The sequence below is a fragment of the Mesoplodon mirus genome (assembly GCF_964341445.2).
Source record: "Mesoplodon mirus genome assembly, chromosome: 16".
Lineage (NCBI taxonomy): Eukaryota > Metazoa > Chordata > Mammalia > Artiodactyla > Ziphiidae > Mesoplodon > Mesoplodon mirus.
In genome coordinates this window covers 33,205,970-33,218,137 of record NC_138992.1, presented here as the reverse complement: position 1 = coordinate 33,218,137, position 12,168 = coordinate 33,205,970, and the positions used below count along the sequence as shown (strand labels likewise).

Sequence of the window (12,168 nt, the reverse complement as noted above, 5' to 3'; positions counted from 1 at the left end):
TGAATAAACTAATGCCTTTCAGCAGCCATTTCTTTAACATTTTATACCTATTTACCATTGTGTTAGACAGATAACTAGGACTTGTTAAGCAATTGTAGCTGCTACCTTACTGCTGACTAGTCTACTTTTATACCCAGAAGTAATGTCAGGCACGTAACAATCTGGGTTTTAAAACAATTTATAGATAGATATGTCTTCCTCTGGAAATAGAAATATTTTGGAAAATGTTTATTAGAACTAGTCCTTGGAATTAATAGAAATGTACTCTAGAGTTTGGTGAAATTTACAGTTGTAAAATAGTCTTTAAATGTACCATGTAGGTATCATTTTGTCTCAGGAAGATCTCTTAAGTATGTGTCATAATAACCTCATAAACATTTGAAATATGTAATTGTCTTTTGTCCTTCTTTTATTTATTCTAACAAAGCCCTAATCTCTTTCACCATTCCAAAAAAAGACTAAAGTTTCATCCTTTCAATCATTTGTGTTCTTTTCCAAAGTCCTTTTTCTCATTACTTTGTTTTTTAAATGTTTACTGAGCACCAACTACATGCCAGACACTGTGCTAAATGTTGGGGATACAATGGAGCAGAGAGGAAATATTTGTATACATCTTTTAAAATATGTAAGCTAAAAATCAGGTCCTATTCTATTAAGAGTTCACTCGGGTTTAACTGACATCTTCCTGGTTTTTGTGTATTATACTCCTGATACTAAATTTTAATATTACAATATGCTCTCTTTTAAATATTAAACTTATCTACATTAGTTATTTTCCATTCCTAAAAGGTAAAACTTTTCGCCCAGCTTTATCTCATTTGAATAAATTCTCAATTTTACCATCTAAAGATTGATTACAAACTACTGGTTAACAGAACCGCCTGGGTAGCTTTGAAAAAAAACCCCAAACACCAGAACTTTATCTTCTGAATCAAGGCTTCGATGATCAGACATATTTAGGAGTAAAGCTAAATCACTGATAAAACAATGAAATCTAGAGTTGATTAAACTGTAACTTACATAATTTGTTTAAATGAGTAATATGTGGAACTAAAAATGTGTTTGACTTCCCAATTAATTATGTATTTGAATCTTCCTATCAGCTGTCTATAAAACATGTACCAGCTTTATATTTTAATTTTTAAAAATTAGTGTTTTTTAAGTCATAGTACTACACATATTACATTTCCTAAAAGATGTAAGAAATTTTTTGATGAATTTAAAAAACCCAGGTGTCACAAGTACTTTTTTAACATGATGAATGAAAAAGCCACCTATGTACTCCATTTGTTCTCTTAACCACATCTCACAAAAAACTTTCTAAAAACCACAGTTAGAGACAGTCAGGTATGCCTAGCACTATGGCCCAATTTGAAAATGCTGAGTTTGGGTTTGGGTTGGTTTTTTGCTCTACATGCTAACTACAATATAACAAAGATGTTAATAACGTTAACAAATATAAAATAACAAAGATGCGTAGGTGGGTAAAATCAGTGTAACAGAAGCTTCAAAAATTGGCGCCTTCTGATTTCTAGTATAAATCTCCCCCATTCTGTGTAAAATAATAGCTTACATTTATTTGGTGCTTGCTAAATGCCAAGTAACATTCTACACATCTAATTAATCCTAACAACCAGAACTAGGTACTATTAGCCCAATTTCCTGATGAGGATACACAGAGAGGTTTCACAGAGCAACTTTGCCAGTGGCACAGATAGTACGTGGTAGAGCCAGGATTTGCACCTAGGCAGCCTGGTTCCAGAGTCTGCATTCTCAACAGCATAGGTAAAGAGTCAATTTCTCAAAAAACAGGTAAATAAACAGACAGATCCAAATATATCTAAAAAAATAGATATATCTATCTATATAGATAAATATTCACACACAGAGAACAGAGTGCTATACAGGTATCATCCATCGTATTCAAAAATGAAGACAATGATTATTTGCAGACTATGGAGCAACCGCTTGCATGACCAACTGCCCTTACCAAGCCAGCGAGGATCTTCTGATTTGCTGTGTTCAAATCATTTCCTAGGCGGAAATTGCCACACTACAAGAAAACATTCCACAGCTGTCCTGTCTGTTGGCACAGCTGTGCCAGGTTTGATGTGGCTGAGGGCAGGGCCAGGCTGGGAGGAGCACTGTGAATTCAGGCCAGCACCTCAGAACTGAGTGCCCTGCCCAGGCAAACTCCCCATGTGACAGCTCCTTCTGCACCATCAGATAAGCCTCTCATCTGAAAGGAGGGTCTCTAAGGCTTTCACTATTTCATGCTTTAGCTATGGCTGCAATTTTATTTATTCCGCTAACCATAAGTAAAGACTAGTCTTATTTGGTCACAGCAAACCAAAACTCTGTTTAAAAATGGAAAATGTTCTGAAATATATTGGAGGTAAAATTCTGGCAGGCTGAGATGACATTTTTGCAGCAGAAAACATGTTTATAGACAGTAATCTAAACACAAAACATTGGAGAACCCTGTATTTAATCTCAGGAATTTCAAACTTTATCTTATACAACTGATCTTATTCAATGTGCCTTATAATGTAAGTTAAACATTTTTAATGTCCTGCAACAGAAAATGTGAACACTGCACTAGAGAACATGTTTGCTGATGACGGTGCTGCTACTTACCTCTTCTGCTGTCCAGAAGGATGCCTGTGCCTGTTTATACATTTTCCAAATGTCAGGGTACTGGATTGGAAAGATGACAAATCGGCGAGAACTCTTTCTTAGGAGTGGCTCTTCATTTGACTTTGCTTCATTTTCGTTGGTATCTGAAGATAACCTCTTTGAAAAATAAAGTACAAGCACCCATTTTATGGAGAGATTTCCTCTTTATTCACATCTAAACACACATCTGGGGAAGTTCGAGAGACAGCATCGTTTTGGGAGCCAGTGTCCCCAGCTTGAATCCTTACTGTTATGTGGTAGCTGGTTCATGGTGTTTGCTTAGTTGTGTGGCTATAAGAAGTTCCTTAAGTTCTCTGAGCCTTGGTTTCCTCATCAGTAAAATAATACCTACCTTAGAGGTTAATTGTGATGATTAAAAGTGTTTTAAACAGAGCCTGGTGCATAGTAATCTCTCAAAATATTATTGTCATTATTGTTACTTTGAGGATAAGTATAAAATTAGACCCATAAACGTCACAGTGAGCAAATTTCTAAAGTTGTGGACAAAATGCCCCTTCAGTGCCTCTCACAGAGATAGAATGCTGGCATGAATAGGCTACTGTTATGAGCTACTTTTTAAATTTTAATGTTCTCTTTTCTAATATTAACTGAAATTATAATACTTATCTGAAAACTCCTTACCAAAAACTTAGCAGCCTTTGTTTGTCTGACCCTTCCCATGTAACAGTTGGTTTTTGCTAGTTACATGTTAACATTCCTTTACTGCATATGGTCTCACCGGGGCTGTCTCAAAGCTCTATGGGATAAAGTAAGAAACACATACCTAAATACATACAGCTTGGAAAGAGGATGGCACTCTAAAAGGGGACAGTGCCATATACGTGTGTATGTGTGTATGTGTGTGTGTGCGTGTGTGTATTTTTTAAAAATAATCAGCAAGAGAGCAGAGACCAGTTTTTATATATTGTGGTGTTCCCAGAGTACTGTGTCAAGTGTAACATCAATAAACATTAGCTAAGTAAGTGAATGGGCTGTTAATTTCTCTTTACCTTGTGCTCAGATTACTGGATACCTTTAAATTTTAAAAAATTTAACATAAGACCACAATACATTAGTGAAATAACCTAATAACCACTCAAAGCAAGCCTCCTCTGAGTGCCCTCACATCTCCTCCTCCCCCCACTACACCAAAGGCCTGGATTAGGTGGCTAACATAGCACATAGCTCACTGCAATTTAATTCCCTGTTACTTCTCTACAGTCTCTTCTAGACCATGCTTCTTAACAGCAAAAACCAACTTTACACTTGCGGAATCCCTATAGCCTAGCATAGTACCTGGCACTTACTCAATATTCATTCCACAAATATTTAAGCAAATTTTTAAAACGGAAGTGGTCAAGTATTTTGTTTGTGTTGCCATTGAGGGCTCTGCAATCTCAAAAGAGCCGTAAGATCCTGACACTGCAGTTCCAGGCTCTAGAACAGGAGATACACATAAGAGCATGTCCTCTGGGTCTGGTATTGAGGCTGCTTTTGAACTGTCACCACACAGATGCTTTATATACCTTATTCTGCTTAATCTGTACAAGTCAGTCAAATAGTAACAGTATTCCCATTTTACAGATGGGACAACTAGGTCTTGAAGTACGTAAATAACATACCCAGGATCCCACGAGTGGTAAGTGGCAGAAATAAGATTAGAACTGAGATAGGTCTGAACTCAAAGCCTTGCCTTAAACTACATCTCTGTATGTATGGATGGCAGCTAGTAGGGCCAGCCTATATCTAAAAACCAGAATTCAAAACAGTGAGATAACTAAAGTTAAAAAGAGTATACACTACAATTAACCCTTGAACAACACAGGTTTGAATTGCACAGGTCCACTTACATGTGAATTTTTTCCAATAAAAACTACAAAACTATTCCATCCACAGTTGGTTGACAATCAGTGGGTGCAGAACCATGGATACAGAGCGCCAACTGAAAAGTTATATGTGGATTTTCAACTGCACCAAGGGTCAGTGCCCCTAACCCCCAGGTTATTCAAGGGCCAACTGTAATATCTCCTACTAAGCAAAATTAATTTAACAAATGGTACTGATGTAACCAGTGAAATGACAGGAGGAGGAAATCACCAAATTTGATTTTAAGAAAAATAAAAATGATTTCCTTATAAATAAAGTTGAAAGAACCAAAGTGAGCCTTTGGTTCTTACCAGCCAAACTGATAAGGCTCAAAGCAGTGATTTTTAACTGGTGCAAGCTTCAAAATCTCAGAGTAAAACTTTCTCAAAATGCATTCGCCTTCTCCTTTACCAGGTTAAAATCACTATGTATAATGAGATCATGAAGTGTGTTGTTGATGAGGATGTATTTCACAGGTGAATGGTAAGACAGTAAAGATAAGATTGAAAATCAACATTTTGGAAATCGCCGCCTCTATGGCAGAATGTGAAGTGAACCAAATGACCATATTTCACTGTACACTGTCCATTAAAGTACAAAATTGTGTTCACTTACAATAAGCACAGAGTATTATTCATGTCTTTAGGCAAGTCATTTAATCTGATCATCATCACTTGTAAATTAAAGACAGTAACACTTGCCATACTTATTTGAAAGGAATGTTATAAAGATCAGAGGAGCTAATACAAATAAAAGTACTTTGCACACTCTCAAGTGTTATAAACTTTTAAAATTATTACTGTGTTATTATTGACTGCTGGGATATTTCTGGTTGGCCTTTGCTATAGGCTGTCCCTATACTTCAAAGAACTGATAAAAGAACTATTACAGTGGTTAATTATTTGATCAGTCAATACCTTCTATGACTGCTGTCAGGGAACGTTCATTCATGAAATAATTAGAAAACTGCTGGAAAGGCTTAAAAAGTGAGATATTCAAATCCCAATTTAAAAGGCTGAGGTCTGCAGTCGACAAATATTTCAAACTTGTCTTGGCCCACATTGTTCTTCTAGATTGTGCTTGCTTTTATCATTACCATGTAGCACTTTGATATGATTCTACATTTTTCTTTTTGTTATATATTTTGTCCCTCGGGTACAGGTATATATTGAGAGCTGGAATTCTTTACTTTACACTATATTTGCTGTGTGGGCCATCTTGCAAGTTGTGAAGGACATGATAAGCAGCAACCCTTTGGGACCAAGCACCCTTGCCCCGAATGGAGTTTGAAAATGCTGATAAATAACTGACCAACGTCAGGATCTATGAAAACTGCTGCAGAATGAAAGTCACATTTGGATACTTATATTCTTCCTGTCCAATCCTGATAAGATGTGGGTTGTTAAAAAAAGAAGCTGGGCTTCCCTGGTGGCGCAGTGGTTGAGAGTCCGCCTGTCAATGCAGGGGACATGGGTTCGTGCCCCGGTCAGGGAAGATCCCACATGCCGCGGAGCGGCTAGGCCCGTGAGCCATGGCCGCTGAGCCTGCGCGTCAGGAGCCCGTGCTCCTCAACTGGAGAGGCCACACCAGTGAGAGGCCGGCGTACCGCAAAAAAAAAGAAAGAAAAGAAGCTGAATTAGGAGGGTATTATGAAAGATACTGCCATGTAAAGAGAGGGGCTTTCACGAATGTAGACTTTTGAACTGGGTTAGAGATGACATATTGCTTATTTTCCTGATGCTAAGAAAAATCCACACACATTTCAAAACAATGTCAGGAGAACCACACATCCCAAAGTTCTAGGCTCTGCAGGGTACTCTCTGTGGATGTGGGCTAAGAACCCATATTTTAGGAGAAAAAACAATATGAAAAAAGGCATGATGGCATATGACATTTTTAAGAATTGGAAGTCACTTTCTATATCTGGACTTTATGGTATGTGGAGGACGATAGAAGAAGATAAACCAGAAAGGCAGAAAACACTTCACAATGACTTTTCCAAGTGTGCTCTGAAGAACTATGTGGTCCCTCTAGTGTCACAAACATTAGATTTAAAATTTCACTCTAAAATGTGTTTTTACAAGGACCTGCTGTATAGCATAGGGAACTATACTCAATCTCTTGTAATAACCTATAATGGAAAAGAATCTGAAAAAGAATATATATACATGTATAACTGAATCACTTTGTTGTACACTGTAAACTAACACATTGTAAATTAACTATACTTCAATTAAAAAATAATAAATGTTTTTAATCATTTAAAACAGTAATAAAAGTAACTGACAGAAATGTTTTATACCATACAGAAAGGTAACCACTAATGCATGGACTTGTGTTTCCAGGTTGTCCTTTTTTTTTTTTGGATGAACTCAGATGAAAGTTTCTCTAGCTATCTCTGCTTAACTGAAGAATAACACGAGATTAAAGACAGGCAGTTAAAAACAACAACAAAAACCCTGTAAACATTTGTCTCTATTTTTCAGGCGTGACCCAAGATTTTTTTTTTCAAAACCAAACAAAAAGGAGAAAAACAATAATGCTAATAGTAACAAGAACATATAGAAGCTCTCTTGTTCGAAGTTAAGAACTTAGTTGAAAACTGGATAAATTAAGGAATCACAAGAAAAGTATATATGCCTTAAACTATTTGATTTCACTTAAAACATTTACATTTATTTGCTAATCTTCTGCTGTAAGGCCAAAACGTTGTCGTTGTCACACTGATTGGAGTCCCAAGACTTTCTGACATTAAGACAGCACAACGCAACACCTATACTTCCTAGTTTTAACACACTTAGGGTAGCACAATCTGAGTGCAAAATCCTTATCTCTTTTATGATTCTCCCCAATCTTTTTATACTTGTTTGCTTACATCTAATTCTATAGAATTTGTTAACAATTCATGTTTATTGAATTTTCCAAAGCTCTCAGTTTAAGTTTTCATAGAAACAACTTTCTTTTCATACTCACATATTACTAGTTTCCACATATTTAATTAAATTACAGTCACTACAGGACTTCCCTGGTGGTCCAGTGGTTAAGAATCCACCTTCCACTGCAAGGGACACTGGTTCGATCCCTGGTTGGGGAACTAAGATCCCACATGCTACGGGGCAACTAAGCCCACGCACCACAACTACTGAGCCTGCATCCAGCAAACTACAGAGCTCAAGCACTGCAACTAGAGAGAAGCCTGCATGCCACAACGAAGAGTCCACGCACCAAAACAAAAGATCCCGTGTTCCACAACTAAGACCAGACGCAGCCAAAAATAAATAAATAAAATTTTTAAAAATGAATAAATTAATTAAAGTCATTACAATACAAGTACGACTGGTATAAACAGCACTGGAAATAAAGACAGCTGATCCTGGTGGCAACAGAAGTACGTGAGTGCATCAGACAGCAGCATACTAGCCATATGCATTTTGAATGCTACAGGTATCCACATATTTTACAGGGTTGATAAATCCACAGAATTGGCCAGTAGTGAATTAAGAGAACTTCTGAAAAATACGCGAGGTAATTCTTTACTAAGTTTGATATAAATCTTCAACTATCATCTATACACCAACTTAAAATGATGGGTTCATCAAAACAGACTTACTATTCCATTGATTTTATAAGTAATGTTATATATATTAACTTAAAAAATTATACTAATAAAATAGACAAAAGTCAATTTTATCAATTAGTGTTGTACTTATGATTTTGTTTGGAAAATTGGCCCAGGTTTTAAACCATGCAAGGGCCTTGAATGTAAATATATATGAATTTTGCCATAGCTATTTTCCTATCGCCATTTCATACAACTATTTTGACAATTTCTTTTTTACTCAGTGTCATCATTTTGATGAAAAGAAACAAACAAAACATTTTTTGACTTTCAGCTATTAAAATACATACTCCATCTCCAAGCTTTATCTGAGGTTAAGGGGGATGTGCCTATTTTTTGCATTTTAAATGGATATTAAGATGTTGATTTTTTTGAAAATGTTGGAGCAGGTCAAAGTGGTCTGCTTTGATATATAACACTTTGGCATCTGGCCTTAGCATGCAGTCTATTGGGAGCCATTGAAAGTTTTTAATCAGGTAAGGAACAGAATCAGATTTGTTTTATGATCACTTTTGGAGAAATGTGGCTAGATTAGAAGAGAAATTGGAGGTGCAGATAACAATGAAAAGATTATTGCACGGTCCATCTCTTGCCTGAACGAGGATATCAGCTGCAGAAACACAAAAGACTGATTTAAGGGATATTCAAAAGTAGATTTAATAATTCCTGCTAAAATTTGAATTCTGGACAACAGGATAAGGAAGAGTTGAAGATGCCCTTGAGGTTTCCAGCACCAACAACTGGATGATCAAAATGAGAAATAAGAGACTCAGAAAGTGCTCAGCACCTGGAGAATAACTGAATCAGACAAAAACTCTTACTCCTCACATTAGATGTTTAACAAAAGCTTAATTTGAATTAACTCCCCCCACCAACCCAAGCCATAACAAGTTACAAACACAGAAGCCTTTTAAAAATCACTTTGGGGCCTCCCTGGTGGCGCAGTGGTTGAGAGTCCGCCTGCCGATGCAGGGGATGCGGGTTCGTGCCCCGGTCTGGGAGGATCCCATATGCCGCGGAGCGGCTGGGCCCGTGAGCCATGGCCGCTGGGCCTGCGCGTCCGGAGCCTGTGCTCCGCATCGGGAGAGGCCACAACAGTGAGAGGCCCGCATACCGCAAAAAGAAAAAAAAAAAAAAAAAAAAATCACTTTGGTCGGGCTTCCCTGGTGGCGCAGTGGTTGAGAGTCCACCTGCCGGTGCAGGAGACGCGGGTTCATGCCCTGGTCCGGAAAGATCCCACATGCCGTGGAGCTGCTCGGCCCGTGAGCCATGGCCGCTGAGCCTGTGGCCACAACAGTGAGAGGCCCGCGTACCGCAAAAAAAAAAAAAAAAAAAAAAAAAAATTGCAGTCCCAGACCCACCCCAAGAGATTTTGATTCACTACATCTGGGGCATAGGCCCAGTAATTTACATTTTTTACAACGTTTTCCAGGTGATTCTGATGCAGGTGGCCCATGCTGCACCAATATATCTAGAGAAACAAAGTACTTAAGGCACCCTTGCATTTCGAGTTAAAAACTGTGGAACAGGTGCTCACTAAAATTCTTTCTAGATCTAAAGTACTGCCTCTGTCTTTGTGGGTCTGTATCAAGATAGGGATAATAAATAAAAATTAACTTCCAGGTCTTAAATCTCAATAAGTGTTGGTACTATTAGCACAAACAAAAATATCTGAGTTGTCCCGTTACAGTGGGGAAATTGGTACTAAATGTATTTGTTTCACGAGGGGAAGAAAAAGTTTGAGGGCTATTTACAATTTGTTAACTAGCTACTAAATGTTTACAAAGTCAAAATAAAATAAAATCCCAAATCTGGAATCTACAACCTTCTGAAGAAATGTAGGGCTAAGCAAGTGTCTTTGTGAACTGAAACTCTATTAAAATAATCAGATACCACACACAGCAACAGGTTTAGAAGTATTTACAGAATAACAGGGTATGAAAATTACAGTGCGACAATTTGAACTACCCTACAACCCTACAATGTAATGAATCCCAGCTTATTTACTGTTGCTATGTACCTCTACTAATATAGAAGCAGAGAAGATGAACACGTTAACTAAGGTTTTTATTAAGCACCCACAACTTCCGTGGCACTTTGCATAAAGTATTTTACTTAATTCTCTGTGAAGGAAGTATCACTTCCACCATATAAACGAAGATAGTGATACCCCAAAGATGCACAGCTAGTTTAGCCGGGTCTGAGAAAACTGGCCTCCTAATCTGATCATTTCATTGTTATGAGGATTTCCCGACGCCATTCTACCTATCATCTCCACCCCATCCACCTGTGTCAATTTCCACAGGCATCCTTCCAAGTCCTTTTACCGATCCCAGAGATGGCATGCATTTCTCCAGCAGAGCCACCAGTCCTCGGCCCTTGCCTCAATTTCCCCGGCTAGGGCTCCAGAACAGGGAAGGATGGGAGAGGGGTGCCCTTGCGCCGGTCTGAAGTCTCAGAGCATTGCCTTTGGGTAGCCCCGGAACAGAGCAGTGGAGCAGAAACCCGGCTCCCTCCTCACCCCTCCCCGGGGACTGCCTCCCGGGCGCTCGAAAAGACGAAACCCGTCTGCAGCGAGGACTCGAAGCCGGGCCTACACCAGGTTTCAGAAGGCAATGAATAAAATTTCCCACAGCGCTCCTGCACCTTGCAGGTCCCCGCCGCAACCTAGAGGCCAGGCATGACTGTGGGGCGGGAGAGGAAGCAGCAACAATGTTTACCTCCTCCTGCTCGGGCCTGGCCGCTTCCGGCCTTTCCGGGTCTCCCATCGCGCAGACTCCGCCAGAGCTACGAGAGCAGAGGGAACCAAGTGCCTCAGGCCACCTCCACCTGGGACAGAACCCAGTGGCCGGCGGGTTCTCTGAGTCGGCCCCGACCCCTCCTACTCCTTCTGGCCCCGCCCCGCTCCACTCTGTCGACCTCACTTTCTCGCCTGCCCATTGAGGGACTGTCCCAGCTCTGGCCTGGCCCCGCCTCCCCGGCCTCAGGGACCCGCCTGCTCCGGCCAGCCCCGCCCCACTCCTCTGCGCTGGCCCCACCTCCCGCCTGTTTAATGCGGGTCCTCCCTGCGCCTACCGGCCCCGCCTCTCCCGCCTCCGGGCCCCGCCCCGCTGCGCCGGCCCCACCTCCCGCCTGCCCAGTGAGTGTCCCTCTCTGCGCCTGCTGGCCCCGCCTCCCACGCCTCCAGGCCCTGCCTCCTCCGGCAGACCCCGCCCCACGCCGGCCCGCCCCCACGCCGGCCCCGCCCCCCGCTCGCTCCCTGAGGAACTCTCCCAGAGGCCCCCCCCCGCCACACCCCCCAGTCTGTGGCCTGAGGGGTTCGGCTTTCGGCCCCTCCCGCGAGACCGTCCTCTAGTCGCGCGGTGCAGGAGGTGCACGGACCTGCCAGGTCATCTGTCTTGGTCGAGACTCCAGCTAGCTCTCGCCGTGCCTCAGGTACACGGTGCGTCGCGGTAACTCGGCCTGAGAGACCGCCAGGTAGCGGTCGGACCACACACAGGAGGAGCTAAAGAGGAGAGAGCGCTCTTCGCGCGTGGAGCGGTAGTGAGGAGAAGCCACGCTCTTGGTGAGAAAAGAGGACCGCACCGTTACACCACTGGTGAAGAGAGAAGGCTGCCCTGCTTTGTCCTTAAGCGACCGAGAAGAGGTCGGCAGAAGGTGTGCGGGAACGGGTCGGTGGGGCGTCGGGGTGAGGAGGGGGGCGAATGACGGAAGGCGGGGACGGGGTTTGAAGGCTCTGTGGAACTGCTTCAGCAAACTAAGCTTGTAGTGATACTTGCACTTAGCAAGTGCCGGGCGCCGTACCGCGCTGTGAACCGAGCCGCGGGGTCCCGGGACGCCCCTGTGCCGTAGACAGCGATGCCCCTCCGCTTACGGACCAGGAACTCGGGCTTGGGATAAACCACTGAGGTTACCCAGCCCGAAGGCAGTAGGCTTCCAGGCTCCCTGCGAGACGCTCTTTTCAAGGCCGAAAGTCAGAGTGTGGAGGGGGGAAAGACTCCTGGGCT

General features: G+C 41.5%; 1 protein-coding gene across 1 annotated transcript in view; it reads right to left on the bottom strand.

Annotated features, from left to right (window-relative positions):
- Positions 1 to 11,062, bottom strand: part of RRM2B (ribonucleotide reductase regulatory TP53 inducible subunit M2B) — a 34,917-nt gene extending 23,855 nt beyond the window's left edge. The window contains exons 1-2 of the mRNA XM_082601431.1: positions 10,882 to 11,062; positions 2,638 to 2,793 (exon numbers count right to left, since the gene is read on the bottom strand). Of these exons, the coding sequence (XP_082457557.1) occupies positions 2,638 to 2,793; positions 10,882 to 10,929 (204 nt within the window). The 5' untranslated portion in view covers positions 10,930 to 11,062. The remainder of the gene's footprint in view (positions 1 to 2,637; positions 2,794 to 10,881) is intronic.
- Positions 11,063 to 12,168: the final 1,106 nt, after the last annotated feature.